The 16,949-nt window shown below is 37.8% G+C and overlaps 1 protein-coding gene across 1 annotated transcript; it reads right to left on the reverse strand.

Annotated features, from left to right (window-relative positions):
- Positions 1 to 3,418: 3,418 nt before the first annotated feature.
- On the reverse strand, positions 3,419 to 4,324 carry TAS2R10 (taste 2 receptor member 10). Its single transcript, XM_033117651.1, has one exon. It carries the CDS (start codon positions 4,322 to 4,324, stop codon positions 3,419 to 3,421), a length of 906 nt encoding a protein of 301 aa, XP_032973542.1.
- Between the last annotated feature and the right edge of the window lie 12,625 nt (positions 4,325 to 16,949).

Below are 16,949 nucleotides of genomic sequence, written 5' to 3' on the forward strand. Positions count from 1 at the left end.
AAAATAAGAAAGATTGAAAAGAATCTAGAAAAAGAACTCTTGCTTTCAAGAATATGACAAACCAGGTACCTGGAAAAATTCCTCCAGTTCAAAATACATAAAAATATGGAAAAACAAGTCTTTAGCATTACTTTAAGTGCATGACCCAGATGTTAGGAAAGTTAAAAAATTTCTCAGGTGCCAAAATTGTGGGAAAGTACAAATTTTGAAAGCGAAACAAGTGTTGAAAATAAAACCTTTGGGGCATTTTCAACCTCCTTTTAAACTAGAGCTTAAGTTTTAAGTGCTTGTAGGATAAGATACCTAGCTTGGGCCTCTCCAAGACTGGAAATGAGATTGGATTCTACTAATAAACCCAGACCCCTGAAAAGCAATTCCTTAAAGGACAATGAGAAAATAGTATATGCCCAGCAAAAGGTTAAAATTAGGGGTATTTACTTCTCAACAATGACACTGAATTGAAGTAATAATGTAAAAAAGAGTTGTTGCCCTGAGAATTTCTAATAATAGCTTTGTACCCATGTATATTTGGGACCAGCATTTGTACTACCTGTGTAGCCTTTACTATCTCTGCGGTAAAATTACAAACTAAAAATTTAATTTAAAGAAGTCCAAGACTGGTGGGGTACCCAGTCGGCCTCGCAAGCAAAATCAAATTGTTTTTGGCAAAGTACATTATAAACTTGACCTCAAAGTTCTACAGATAAAGTTCTAATGAAACTGAGTTCAAGATGGAATCACAAAATATATGATGACCAGGAGTCATAATGTGGTATATAAAACTGAAAACAAAAAAAGAACAAGACAAACAAATAAAGGAACAAAAACTCATAGACATAGACAATAGTTTAGGGGTTACCAGAGGGTAAGGGGGGCTCCAGAAGGTAAACGGGGTCTACTATATGGTGATGGAAAGAGAATTGACTCTGGGTGGTGAACACACAATGTGAGATATAGATAATGTATTACAGAATTGTATACTTGAAATCTACATAACTTTACTAACAATTGTCACCCCAATAAACTTTAATTTTAAAAAAAAGCACAAACGATAAACTAAAAAATCAAACTTAGATGTTAGACCAACAGATATCAGTTAGTAATTACAGTTTATGAAAACTCTGAGTAATGCTCTTTTCCTCCTTTCTCAAGGAAAGTTAACCAAACAGATTTTATTCATGTATCTTGTCTTTTATTTAATTATATTTCCCTGACTTCATTAAGTATTGCAAAAATTATAGAAAATTTAGAAATTTACAGAAAACTAAAAGAAGAAAACAAAAATAATCTACAATCTTATCAATATACCTATGTATCTATATCTATCTTGAAATTTAACTTGAAATCAATGTTGGAACATGTTAATAATAGTTGAGTGACAAATATGTATAATCTTAACTTCTTCAGAACTTTTTGTGGTTTTAATTTTAGGTACAATGAAACTAAAATTTTATCAGAAAAAGATGGAGCTATTGATAAAAGGAACGTGTTATAATAAAACTATACCAAAACTTGCAAAAATAGCACTAGAAGAAAACATAAAGGGAAACATATCGATTTGAGTTCACACAAATTACCAACTTATTTCTCCAAATACCACAAATTAAGTTATTTACAAAACAGCAAATTAAGAAAAAGATTATAACATATACATGGCATAATGATAACATATAAAGTATCACAATATTGGTAAGAAAAACCATAGGCATGAAAAAATAAGAGGAAAACAAATGAATAATTTCTAAAAATTATACACCATTTGTTAATGAGTCTGTAAAAATGCTTAGCTGCATTCATAATCAAATATATGAAAATTAAAAAGATGTTTCTGGGATCAAAGTAATGACATTAAACATAATAAACTTGAATGGCTTAAAGATTGGAATAGAATGGGTATTTTTCCACTACTGAAATATTAGCTTAATATTTCTGCAGGGCCATTTATCAATTCTGGAAGGAACTTATAAAATTCCTCCTTATTTGAATTTCCCTTAAAGTAATTTAAGACACTGCACTCTCTATATAGTAGTCATACTGGACTTTTCAGTTCCTGGAATGCTCTCTATTCTTCTTGCCTCAAGGCCTATGTGAATGCTACTTCACCACCTCAGATCTCTCCTGCTCACTGAACTCTCCTGCTCACTGAACTCTTAGACCATTTTCACATCTCAATCTGAACTATCTCAATCTCAGTGACATCTTCTCTACTCCCAGGACCAAGTCAGTTTATTTTCTTAGCATCTTTTAGCTTTTCTCTCCCCAAACCATAAATATAATTAAGTTATTGCTATTCATCTTGTTTTTCTACTAAAATATCTTATCTATTACTGGGATCTTGTTTAGTACCACATCCTCAGCACCTAACAGCGTTAGTGCTCAAAAAACATTTATTGAATGAATTAAGCCTTTATTTTTAGAAATCTTTCAGGCATTAGGCTGTAAGTAGAAGGCAGTGTACGTTTGTAAGATGAGACACCCAGGGTTGGATATAAATATTCATTTTAAAAATCAGCACTTGAAATATGTCTGTGAGGGCAAGTTTGTGTGTATGAATATATGTGTGTGTAAGAAACCCTAGAGCAGAACATTTTATACTTCACACTCACTCTATTCTGGGTCAGTTTGTGTCCTTAGCATACCTCAGTAACCATGGTAAGTCCTTTGGATCTATCCTTCTAAAAGAATCTTTAACTCTAATTGGTTCATGATTTTGCTTCATTTCAAATCAGTGGGAATGAAGACATGTTATCAGTGTTCTGATTCCTGCTCCCCCATGTAGACTCTGCTTTCTGAGCTATTTTTCACAGAACTACATCTGCTGCTATGACTACTGCTACTATACCAAACACACATCAGTGAAAAAAATAATAATAATAAACATTAGGATTTAAACAATGAAGCCAAAAGAAATCTTTTAAAGAATTAAAATTGCAAACTGAAAAGAAGCACTTCTGTCTGTCTCTAACTTCCATGTTCTAAATATCACAACTGACTATAACTTTCTTTGTTTTTGTTTCTTTTCCTTTGGGTCTTCTTGGTGAAAGGTTGCCAATGCTTCAGAAAAGTCAGGTAAAGCACAATGAAAAGTCTGATATTAGATGCTTACTCCCACAATCATCATCTTAATAATGTCTCCATGCTGTTTTGCCTCTGGGAAGAAAAAGTTGCAGGGTAGGGAAGCTGGCTGAGCCACTGAATCTGCACGTGGGATTAAAATTCTCATTGAAAAGTGAAATTTCCTCAGATATAGTCAAAATAATAATTATGGAAGATTTTAGTGATGTCCAACAACACAGTTAAAACCAATGGAAGAACGTGGTATGAGTGAAACAGATCTTCAGGCGTTTCTTCGCTGCATGATTCTCACAGAGCATCCATGTCTCCCCACGCCTGTCTATGGAGTTCTGAGAGGTTTCTCTCACACACAGCACTTTAAATGTTGTACTACCTTTGAAGAGGCTTGCTTTAGCTTGTTGTTTCCTAGAATTAGGATAAATGAGTGACCTGAGGGATAGGTGACTGTGATTGCCATACCAAAACTAAACAGCAATTTGTTTTCTGACAGTGAAAAACATATTTCTATGGCAATGCCTATAAAATACAAGATAGAAAGGATGATAAAAGATATCAAAACTTTCATTGCTTTCACATGCACTTCTGTACTGGGGTCTCTGAAGCCTGTGACATTCAATTGCATATGCCTGTTGTGTCTCCAAAGGGAAATGGTTAATAAGAAACACGTAAACAGAGATAGTGTAAAGAGGAAAATGCCTCCTAGATTAAGCAAAATCTGGTTAGTAGAGAATTCATTTTTATTCGGATGAACTCTGAGTGTCCACGTTGTGTTTCTGTTCATTTTATGATCATTAATAATCTTCGCAGTTGATGGAAAAGTAAGTGACCATAAAATAAGCAAGAATCCCATTAGAAGGAGAATAATCCTATTGATTCTACCCTTCAACCAGAGAAAAATGTGGTGGGAAAAATTTGCTATCTTCAGGAAATAGAAGACGCTGAGGCTGGTGGCAAACCCGATACTTGATTGATTAATAATCACCCACGAGTAACTAATATATTCAGTTCCATTTCCAGACAAATACACATCTCGCAAGAATATCTTTAAAAGTCCATCTGTAATTATTATCCATATCAGAAAAATTCTTGAAGTAGCTAAGCCAATGAGAATCAAGCCTATTACAGAAAACTTCTTATTCTTGACACAGTCAATGCAGTTTACAAGTACAATAAATCCATTCCCTAAAATCCCCAGTATTGATTCAGTAACTGCTATGAAAATGAGGAGTCCTTCCACTGTACTTAGCATAGCTGCCAAGCCCTAATATTGTTTCTATTACATGTATTTTAGATTACCTGCTGCAGAATGAGGTATATATATAGGCTGCTTGATGGAAGAATGATTTTCTTTTCTTTCAGTACATAAAGACTTAAAATTGTCCCAATTAATACCTTCTGATGGAACCCGAAATATCTTCTTAAAGACACTTCCAGTTACACGTATAGCCTAGAGAATGTCTCCAGCCTGAATGTTACCTACAATTTGTTAACATGTAAATGAAAGTTTGCTTCATGGATTTTACTTGTCCTCCTGGGACTATTTTGCATTTGTGAAGTAGGAGTACCAAATATACATCTATAAGAAACAAAACATGACAGAAACGAAAATTGGATTTCTTCATCTTTTTCAATATCAACATTAACATCATCATTTATGTTAAGTTTATAATAACAGTTTAGATACATAAAGAAAAATATTGTATAAAAGAGACAAATATACAACGTGCTTACAATGAAATATCATTAAGCATAGAAACTATGAATGAAAGTCAGCAAAGTAAACACAAACAAGCAGCAAACATAGACTTTACATGGACTGCAAATTTGGAATGAACAAATGAGAATATCTGTAGATATAACAGCTATGTATGAACTGCTTTTAAAAAATAGAGAATGAAATTTCAAGAAGATGTAGCAATAAGAGACTGTCAAATTTGGTGACAAAACTTCTAGAAATGAAAAATCTAAATATATGTAATGAAAATTAACCAACTACTCCAAGGAAGAGACTAATATTGACAGCCAGGATTTTAAAACTCCAAAAATACATTGCTTATAAGAAATATATTTAATATAACTTAAATATAAAGACATACAAAGCTTGGAATTAAAATGATAGACAGACTATGCAAACATTACCCAAAAGAAATCTGTCATAGTTACAAAACCATATAAAATAGATTTAAGGTAAAAAGCAATATTAGAGAGAAAAAGGTGAAGGGCATTTTGCAATGATAAAATGCTCAATTCAGCAGGATTATATTGCAATCCTAAAATTTATGCACCAAGTAATCTAGCAAACATTTACAGAAATATAAAGAAAAAGAGGCAAACCTAAAATCGTAATAAAAGTATTGAAAATTATAATTCAATAGCTTATAGTGCACATGGAAAAAGTCAATAAAGATAAACATCTGAACAACACAATTAATGAACTTGATATAGCCAACAATAATTTATATCCTTTTCAAATACACATAGACTATTTTTTTACCAAAATTTGCCATATGTGAGGCTATTGACTATCCCAGAAATACTAAATGAGTAAAACCTTTCAGAGTATGTTCCCTGACTACAAAATAATAAAATAAAATTCAATAATCGACATCAGTAATTATCAGGGAAATGCAAGTCAGAACCACAAAGAGATATCTATCACCTTACACCTGTTAGAATGGCTATTATCAAAAAGACAAGAGATAGCAAATGCTGGTGAGGATGTAGCAAAAAGGGAACCTTTGTGCCCTTTTTGTGGGAATGTAAATTGGTACAGCCACTGTGGAAAACAGTATGGAGGTTCCTCAAAAAATTAAAACTAGAACTACCATGTGATCCAGCAATTCCACTTATGGATATATATTCAAAGGAAATAAAAACACTATCTGGAAGAGATATCTGCACCCCCATATTCACTGCAGTATTATTCACAACAGCCAAGATATAGAAACAACCTAAGCATATGTCAACAGATGAATAGATAAATAAGAGGTGATATATATGAATACATATGAATATTATTCAGCCGTGACAAAGGTGGAAATCCTGTCTTTTATAAAAACATGGATAGAAATTTAGGACATTATGCTAAGTGAAATAAGTCTGACAGAGAAAGCCAAACGCAGTATGTTCTCACTTATATAGAGAATCCGAAAAAGCCAAACTCATAGAGATAGAAAGTAGAATGGTGGTTTCTAAGGGGGTGGGGGATATAGGGAGATGTTAATAAAAGGATACAAACTCTCAGCTATAAGATGATCAAGTTCTGGAGATCTAATGTATAGCATAGTGACATAAGAAACAATACTGTATTATACACTTGAAAGTTTCTTAGAGACTAGATCTTAAATGTTATCAACACACACATATACACACACTCACACACATATACAGTTACTACGTAAAAGGATGGAGATGGTTACTAATCTTATTATGGTAACCATTTTGCAATATACACAAGTATCTAATTATCACGTTATGTATTTTAAATTTCTATATATTATATGTCAATAATATTTCAACAAAGCTGGAAACATTCAATAACAAAAAGGTAACTAGAGAAAAACGCAACTTACTGAAAATTTAAAAAAAACACTTCTAAATACTCATTGAGTCAAAGAAGACACTTGAAACCTATATAATTTTACTAACCGTTGTCACCCCAATAAATTTTAATTTAAAAAAAATGTGTATAATTCAGTTAAAGCCATTCTCAAAATGGATCATAGACCTAAATGTAACAAGTAAAACTGTAAAATTCCTAGAAGTTAACATATAAGAAAACTTTAGATGACGTGGGAATGGTAATATCTTTTTAGGTAAAACATCAAAGGCACAATCCATGAAATAATTAATTGATAATCTGGACTTCATTAAAATTTAAAATCTCTGCTTTTAAAAGACATAGTCAAGAGAATAAAAAGATAAGCCACAGAATGGGAGAAATTATTTGCAAAAGACATATCTGATAAGCAACTGTTATACAAATATACAAAGAACCCTTAAAACTCAACAATAAAAAAACAAACAACCAGATTAAGATATGGGCCAAAGTTTGAACATACACCTGTCATGCGGGGCAGCCTGCGGGGTCTCTGGTCCCGCTCCCCACATAAGAAGGCAGGATATGGTGAGGCCAAAAAGAAACACCCATGGAGCCATAGATAGGGAAGTCATACTACTATATTCTCGCAGGCGACTGGGGTAGAGACACAGGAGGCAGAAGCCACATTATCCGCAACCCACTATCCACTTGTCTCTGCCAAACAATCTCACTTGCCAGCAATCCACTTCTCTGCAATCTGCAATCCACACTCCGCCGCTTGCTAGCTCAGCCACCATCTTCTTGCTAGGCCCCCATTTTTTGCCATCCTCGCCACGGCAGTTATATTAGTGGCCAATGGCTCACTGGTTACAGTTGACGGCCAACTAGCCACAGCTGATGGCCATCCAATCACAGTTGATGGCCATTTACTACCTGAGCCAGCACCTTTCCACGTGAGGCCAAGAAGCCCAGAAACTGTACTCCTGGCTCTGTCCACACACTCCACCCCTACAGGGTCTCGCCTCACAATATACGCGACAAGCGTCTTCCGTGAAGGGCCCTGTGTGAGGAGCCTGGGGGTAAATGCAATATCCTGGACACAGCCAGGCTCTCTGGGCACAGCCAGGGTTTCTCAAGGCACCACCAGTCCTCTGGCCACAGCCAGACTTTCTGGGTTTCTTAGGGTACCACCAGTCTCCCCAGGCACAGCCAGTGTTCTCAGGGCACTGCCACTCTCTCTGGGCACAGCCAGACTTCCTGGACTCAGCCAGGGCTCTCAGGGCACTGCCACTCTCTCTCTATCTAGGCCTCTCAGGGTACCGTGCTGGAACAACAGCGGCTCACAGTCAAGGTGCTTACATATTCTCCATGGCGGCCGGTCAAGACACAAACGCAAACATCCGCCAGTTATACTACATAGTGGTATGTTTCCAAGCAAACAGTCAAGCGGTCCATTAAATTAGGGATAGAAGGCAATTCCCCATAGTCCATAGTCATTCGCCAGGGCTGTCCTGGGGGTGAAGGACGACCTTGACCTCACCCTCAGCTCCCACGGAGGACTCAGCAGTGTTTCCTCCTGGGATTACAAGTCCTGCATCCGGGCTGCCTCAGCAAGAACTTCCCAGCCCACAGGGCCACAATGACCTTCGCTTTCTCAGACCTCTGCTGGTTGGGGAAACGTCCACGTCTTCCCACCCCTCCACGGGGGTCCAGCTCTCCAGTAGCTGCTCCTCCTGGTCTTCCTGAGACTGAGTGTTTATATACACAAACTGCTCCACCGCCCTTCGGTAAGCTTTGGCCAAAACCATACCCTGCTCGCTGCGCCATGTGTAGTGCAGGGGATCCCGCCGACTACGCCATGTGTTGTGCGGGGTGTCAGGCGGGGTCTGTGGGGTCTCTGGTCCCGCTCCCCACACAAGAACGCAGGATATGGCTAGGCCAAAAAGGAACACCCACGGAGCCATAGGTAGGGGAGTCATACCACTATATTCTCGCTGGCGGCTGGGTTGGAGACACAGGAAGCAGGAGCCACACAATCCACAACCTGCTGTCCACTTCTCTCTGCCAACCAACCCCACTTGCTAGCTGCAATCCACCGTGCTAACTGCAATCCGCGCTTCCTAGTTCAGCCACCATCTTCTTGCTAGCCCCCATTTTCCTGCTAACGTAGCCACAGCAGTTATATTAGTGGCCAATGGCTCACTGGCTACAGCTGACAGCCAACTAGCCACAGCTGATGGCCATCCAATCACAATTGATGGCCATTTACTACCTGAGTGAGCACCTTTCCACGTGAGGGCAAGAGCCTGGAAACTGCACTCCTGTCTCTGTCCCCACAGCTATCAAGCCATGAAAAGACATAGAGGAATCTTAAATATTTAAAAAAGACTGCTAGGTGAGAAAAGTCAATCTGAAAAGGCTATATACTGTATGACCCCAACTACATGACAGTCCATAAAAAGACAAAACTATGGAGACAATAAAAAGATCAGTGGTTAAAATGGGGAGGGGGTGGTTAGAAAGATTTGAGGATTTTTAGAATTCTATAGCTTTAATAACTTATATAATTTGTGTTCATTGATTTGAATATTTCAATTTTTTTTTTCTCGTTAAGGGAGCATTTTATTTTAGCATCTTTACCAAAGCCCTCTGATTTTCTCTATTCTCTCTTCAAAGAAAATTCACTTCTAGTATTACCACACAAACTAAGATGCAAATGTCCAATACTAGCATAAAGAGAATTTCCATTTTACCAGGAACCAAAAGTTTATGCAAAGTAGATAAAGCTTTCATGGTAAATAAATGTCAGGCATTAGAATACTACTTTGGAAGGAAAATTTTAAAGTAACTTAAAAAAAACATTCAACAGAGTCATGATCTATGCAGAAACTTGGAAATCACCTAAATAGCTTTATAAAAAGAGCCATTGTTAATATTTGGTTATATAACTCTTAACTTTTACATGTTTTTTTGAGAAACACATAGGACATATTGTTCTGTAATAATTCCTCACTAATAAATATGTAATTGTCATTTTCACAAATTAATAATATTCTCTTCTGTCATGATTTTTCTAAAAGAGTCAATTATTTTTATTTTGATTCTTTAATAATTCCCCTTCTCTTGAAGTTTAAGATGTTTTCAATTGTACACTGCCGGGTTTCTCAATACACACATTCACATTTGGGACTGCATAATTCTTTGCCCTAGGAAGCTGTCCTACCTGTAGCATGCTTGGCAGCACCCCTGACCTCTACCCACAAGATGCCAGTAGCACCTCCCAAGTTGTGAAAACCAAAAATGTCTCCAGACATTGACAAATGTCCCTGAGGAGCAAAAATCAACTTAGTTGAGAACCACTGACACTCTACTTCCATTCCTATATTGATAAACAATTATGTGTATGTGTGTTTGCAAATATTTATGTCACTTTCTTTACATTAAAGCACGTAGGCAATAGTTTAAAAACTATGACCCAAAAATGTTGACAATAGGTCAAAACTATACATATCTTAAACAAATTACATCCTCCTATAAAACTACACATATTCTTGCTTTCCAAAATGATATAATAATTCTAGTACAAATGGAATGGATACTAAAATTAAATACATACTAGATCACAAAAGAAGTCCTTATAAGTTTTGAAAGATCCACATGCAGACCATATTCTTAATGTTGTTGGGCAACACATAATTACATTATATAAGTGAGAAAAATTCATTAGTAAAATCCTGACAAATTTGTATAAAAATAAGATACAACATTATTTTCTAAGTATACAAAAAATAAAATAATACAGGAAAACACATGCAACTGAATGGCCTAGAAATGACCTATCCAAACTGAAAAGATTTAACTGAGAGATAAAAATGGAACTTTTGGATAAAAGAACAGAAATAATGTGTTTCTGAATTGGGAAACAAAAATTGTAAGTAGAATTCCAGTCAAGATGGCAGAGTAGGTAAATGCTATGCTTCCCTTATCTCATAACCACAACAAAATTACAACTACACTACAAAACAATCATCATTGAGAATTGCCTGAAACCTTGCTGAAATGAAGCCCTGAAACTAAGGACTTGCAGAAGAAGCCACCTCGAGACTGGTAGGAGGGGCAGTGACACGAAACAGGCTGGTCCCACACCCACATGTGACCATTAAAATTCAGGAGAGATATCTCAGCTGTGGAGGTCCCCCACAAAGGAGCAAGGAGTCCCAGTGTTACACCAGGCTCCCCAGCCCAGGGTTCCAGTACTGGGGAGATAAGTCCCCATAATTTCTGGTTGTGAATTATCTCAGCAGAGATTATGGTTGAGTGAGACACAGGGCAGCTGGAGTCCCAGCCATTCTTTTTAAAGGTACCACGTGCAGACTTACCCCCGGGATCACTGGCTCTGAACTCTAGCACTGGGGCAGCAGCTGGAGAGGAAACAGGGACATATAGGAGGGAACTCAAGTTGTCTGCTGTCAGGGTAAGGGCTGGGGGGCAACTTTCTCCTGGAGGGAGAAGGTGGTGGAAATCATAGTTTCTTTGTTGAGCCCTCCCCTTTCCTGGTGTGCAGACTCAGGCAGATGCCATATCTGCTAACGCCATTCCTTTGCCATGCCCTGGTGATTCTGAGAAACCCCCCACACCCCAACCCACCCAACTTTCAGGCACAACCAAGCCACTTCCAGTAGCTTTTTTGTACAAACTGCCTGCTTTGGCTCACGCTTCATACTTTCCTAGTGTGGGGACAGAGTCACAGAGAGCAGTTTCCAGGCTCTCAGCCTCATGTGGAAAGGTGCTAACTTGGGTAGTAGATGGCCATCAGCTGTGACTAGTTGGCCATCACCTGTAACCAGTTAGCCATTAGCCACTAATATAGCTGCTGTGGCTAAGCTAGCAAGCACGGATTGCAGCTAGTAAGTCGGGTTGGTTGGTAGAGAAGCAGATGGCAGATTGCAGGTCGTGTGGCTCCTGCTTCCTGTGTCTCCAACCCAGCCTCCAGCAAGAATGTAGTTGTATGAACCCCTTATCCATTGCTCCATGGGTGTTCCTTTTTGGCCTCACCATATCCTGCATTCTTGTGTGGGGAGCGGGACCACAGTCCCTGCATGACACCTAGGGTCTCTCAAAGTTTCGCGGAACCCAGATAGGCAGCATCTGGCTTGAGCATTGTCCCATATTGGCTGAGCAGGCCTCAGCCCAGCACTAGCAGCACACTGCCTTGGTTCGCAGCTTGGCCTCTCGAGGCAATTCTAAGCAGGGTGCAGGAAGCAGCCATCTGTGATTACTTTGTGGCTGTGGGGTCAGAGCCAGGAGTGCAATTTCCAGGCTTTCGGCCTTACGTGGAAAGGTGCTGGCTCAGGTAGTAAATGGCCATCAACTGTGATTGGATGGCCATCAGCTGTGGCTAGTTGACCGTCAGTTGTAACCAGTGAGCCATTGGCCATTAATATAACTGCCGTGGCTACGCTAGCATTAATGGGGCTAGCAAGAAGATGGTGGCTGAGCTGGCAAGTGGTGGAGTGCAGGTTGTGGATTGAAGAGAAGTGGACAGCAGGTTGCGGATAGTGTGGCTCCTGCTTCCTGTGTCTCCAACCCAGCAACCAGTGAGAATATAGTGGTATGACTCCCCTATCTCTGGCTCCGTGGGTGTTCCTTTTTGGCCTCACCATATCCTGCATTCCTTCATGGGGAACAGGAGCTGAGACCCTGCATGACAAGTTCCAAACATGAAAAACCTCCAAACATACAAGTAAGAATCAACTTGATTACTAAATGAATCTTTTTGCCATTGTCACAGGCTGAATTTTCATTTAAGAGGTTGACTGAAAGCTGAGCTTCTATTTGCTAACAGACAAATAAGGAGATGATTCTATGACACTGTTTTATGCTTTCTTCCTCTTCAAGCAGGAAATTTTAAATTGATTCATGTAAAAATTCAAAATAAACTACAGCTCAAATTTTGTGTGTTTCCTTGTAAATTCTTATTCCTGAGATTAAATATGGCCAGGACTCTGAATTCCTAATTTGTGGCTACAGTTTTAACTACAGGCTCCTTAAGGGATATAAACTCCATGCTCAGCATTTATACATTTTCCATTAGTAGCTCAGGCCCTCCGGTCTTTCCTCTCCAGGGAAAGCGCATACTAGGCCTAAGCTACTCACCTCTTCACTGAGAGAGAAAGAGAGAGAGACCTAAGTAGGTGTGTACACAACCAAATCCTGGTTTTCAAATACCCTTTTACACTAAAATAAATCAGCACTCCTTGGAGAAATAGTGAACTTAGGGCTGGATTAGGGAAAGTACAAAATGAACCTGAAATAGTTTGTTGTGTCAGACTATAAGCAAACACAAACAATCATGGAGACATGTCAGTAGGACACAGGAGCCAACTTGAGTGGTTCTTTGTTACAAACCTAGAACAATATGGGCATTAAAATAAATAATGATACAAGTACATAACCCATCGAATGAAATATGGATCTGTAAGTCCATACTGATATAAATAAAGGAATGAATAAATAAATGGGTAATTTCAAGTAAGTATTCTTCATCAGGCAAGGGAAATGTTCTCGTTTTTAAGAATATGTGGCAAAAGACTTTCAAATATAATAAGTTCCTTATACATACTAATACTCATTAATATAATAAGGTGACTTAGGAAGATTTCCACAGTATATTTCTAGGAGACTTTACCTTTTAGACACCGGATTCTGGTATCTTTTAAGAAATAGAGTCCCCGTTCCCTTCCCTGTCTCTCACTCTTTTTCATTCTCAAAATCTACCGCAAAGACTCAGCTTTATATAGCCAGCCCTTCGTTTCCCTTTGTGTAGGAAGACCTTAGTTCTCGAGACATGCAGGTGCTTCCTAGAGAGTAAGATCTCCAACATAAAATGAAAATTCCTACCAAGTGCTATCATCTCAACTCTGAGATTTATAGCACTATCTGAAACTAATCGGAGATCTCACCCGTTTCCTATAATGTCCTTATCTTGAGAGGATGGCATAAGAAAGTGGCAAAGTTTGAATTTTTATATATAATATACAAAAATATAGTGGTTTTGTCCATATTAGCAACAGTGTTCTGATTTTCACTGGAGGACTTCACCTTAAGATAGGGTTTGGGGATTGTGGATATATAGATGTGGTAAAAACAATCTAAAGACATTTTCCTACTTTTAGCTTCCCAGGCATTACTTATAAAACAAACATTTACAAGAAATTAATTGCTTTATTGCACGTTTTATTTTTTCCTCTTTCATATCTACATTTTATGCCAGAAAAAACTGAGATCTAAACAAAGAGCACTTCTCTTTTAATAATTTTGATTTAAGGTTTTGTTATGAAAAATATTGAAAATATTTTGTTATTAAAAATATTACATACAAAGGTAAAGAGAACAATACAATAAATCTGATGTACCCACTTTTAGCAATTATCAATATATGGCCAATATGCTCTCACCTTATCCCACTTCCTTATGGATTATTTTGATTTGCATTCTAGATATGATATGATAGCTCCGTATCCCTTAGATTGTACAATATGTTATTATAACCAAATTTCCAGCAATTGTAATTAGCTAATATGAAAGGATTTTAACAGCTTCAATGACTTCTAGACTATCTGATTTCTGCAGTTATATCAGTAGCAAAAATATTCACACATACAATTTATTGTAAAAGATAATCAAAACATGAATTAAATGGCTAAATCTTTATTATTACTGAGACTAGGTAGTTACCTAGAGGAACTAAACAGTGTTAGGCACTAACACATTAAGATGAACTGCAAATGCCTGAATGACAGTTTACATCGCAGATCCATACTGAATAATTGAATTTTATGAAAGACTCCGTGTAAACGATAGTGATTTTTAGCTGGTCTTTGAATATTTTTCATTTTTCTTTTTAAATTTATTGGGGTGGCAATGGTCAACAAAATTACATAGGTTTCAAGTGTACAATTATAATACATCATCTATATATGGCATTATGTGTTCACCACACAGAGTCAATTCTCCCTCCATCACCATATATTTGACTCCCTTACTCTCTTATTTCTCTGTTAGATCTTACCACACATTCAATTTGGATGACTTTTGTTTTTTAACAACATCCTGCTTCTGTAGATCTGTGTGAGTGGAGTGTGACTGACTCACAGCGGATTATGTATATACGAGGTCTGACAAGTTCACGAACTTGCTGCAACGATGTTGCTAACCTTTTTTGATATCAGAGGGATTGTTCATCATGAATTTGTACCAACTGGACAAACAGTTAACCAAGTTTACTATTTGGAAGCGCTGAAAAGGCTGCGTGAAAAAGTTAGACGACCTGAACTTTTCCCCAACAATTCCTGGCTCTTGGATCACGACAATGCACCAGCTCACACGGCACTGTCAGTGAGGGAGTTTTTAGACAGTAAACAAATAACTGTATTGGAACACCCTCCCTACTCGCCTGATCTGGACCCCAATGACTTCTTTCTTTACCTGAAATTAAGGAAATATTGTAAGGAAGACATTTTGATGACATTCAGGACATCGAGGGTAATATGACGACAGCTCTGATGGCCATTCCAGAAAGAGTTCCAAAATTGCTTTGAAGGGTGGACTAGGTGCTGGCGTTGGTGCATAGCTCCCCAAGGGGAGTACTTTTTTTTTCTTTAATAAATTAATTAATTAATTTTTTTAATTTATTGGGGTGACAATTGTTAGTAAAATTACATAGATTTCAGGTGTACAATTCTGTATCACATCATCTATAAATTACATTGTGTGTTCACCACCCAGAGTCAGTTCTCCTTCCATCACCATATATTTGATCCCCCTCACTCTCATCTCCCACTCCCCAGCCCCCTTACCCTCTGGTAACCACTAAATTACGTTCCCCAGATTAATTTTCAAAACCCCGTGGCCATCTTGTGGTTACTGATTGTTTTCTAATCCCCTCACCTTCCCCCTTACCCCCACCCCCACCCCGTCCATCTAGCAACCCTCAGTTTTTCCTCTTTGTCTCCAAAACTGTTTCTGATTAGTTCATTCACTTATTCTTTTCCTTAGATTCCGCATATAAGTGAGATCATATGGTACTTATCTTTCTCTGTCTGACTTATTTCACTGAACATAATGTTCTCTAGGTCCATCCATGTTGTTGCAAATGGTAAGATTTCTTTCTTCTTTATGGCTGTGTAATACTCCATTGTATAAATGTACCACAGTTTCTTAATCCAGTCATCTATCGATGGGCATTTTGGTTGTTTCCATGTCTTAGCTATTGTGTATAGTGCTGCAATAAACATAGGAGTGCATAAAGATTTTTGAATTGGAGTTTTGGATTTCTCCGGATAGATGCCTAGGAGTGGAAATACTGGATCATAGGGTAGTTCCATTTTCAGATTTTTGAGATACCTCCATACTGTTTTCCATAGTGGCTGCACCAATCTGCAATCCCACCAACAGTGCACAGGCGTTCCCTTTTCTCCACATCCGCGCCAGCACTTGTTGTTTGTTGATTTATTGATGATAGCCATTTTGACTGGGGTGAGGTGGTATCTCATTGTGGTTTTTATTTGCATTTCTCTGATGGTTAGTGAGGTTGAGCATTTCTTCATATGTCTGTTTGCCATCTGTATGTCCTTTTTAGAAAAATGTCTCTTCAAGTCCTCTGCCCCAAGGGGAGTACTTTAAAGGTGACTGTAGTGATATTCAGCAATGGGGTATATAGAACTTTTTCTAAGATGAGTTTGCAAACTTAATTGTATAGAAAAGTGCTAACAGCTCTGAGACATAATACTTACTCTTTACACTTTTTCCCTTAGTTATTAAATTAGAGCTCTATCCAGGTCTAGAAAAATTTAAATGATATTCAGTGATACATTACACATGCAGATGGATGATTGCAATGAAGCAAGGCAGATTCCACAGAGATGTCTACATGACTTCTCTAGGAGGCCTACCTATGTAGCCGAGGGTGCCTTTCCTTTCAGGCCATGCTTCAGGTGCAAAGGAATCCTCAAGAAAGCTTTCCTCATTTGGCTGTTTCCAAAAATCACAACATTTGAGTGACCTGAAGGACACAGATTTCCTAACATATAACCAAGCATCACAACCAGCTTTTTCCATAGCAAAAAATGTCCCCAAAATGTCAGGAAAAAGGGAACATGGTACAGTGCAAAGAACACAAGAAATAAAAACGCAGTTTACATCACTCTGAAATGGGACTCCATACGGACATCTCCGGATTTCCTGATGTTGATCTCAATGTGTTTCGTGTGTCTCCACAAAGAAAGCAGTAACAGTAAAAAGGAAATCAAGGAAATAGAGAAAGGAGGAAAGC

The sequence above is a fragment of the Rhinolophus ferrumequinum genome, chromosome 10 (assembly GCF_004115265.2).
Source record: "Rhinolophus ferrumequinum isolate MPI-CBG mRhiFer1 chromosome 10, mRhiFer1_v1.p, whole genome shotgun sequence".
Lineage (NCBI taxonomy): Eukaryota > Metazoa > Chordata > Mammalia > Chiroptera > Rhinolophidae > Rhinolophus > Rhinolophus ferrumequinum.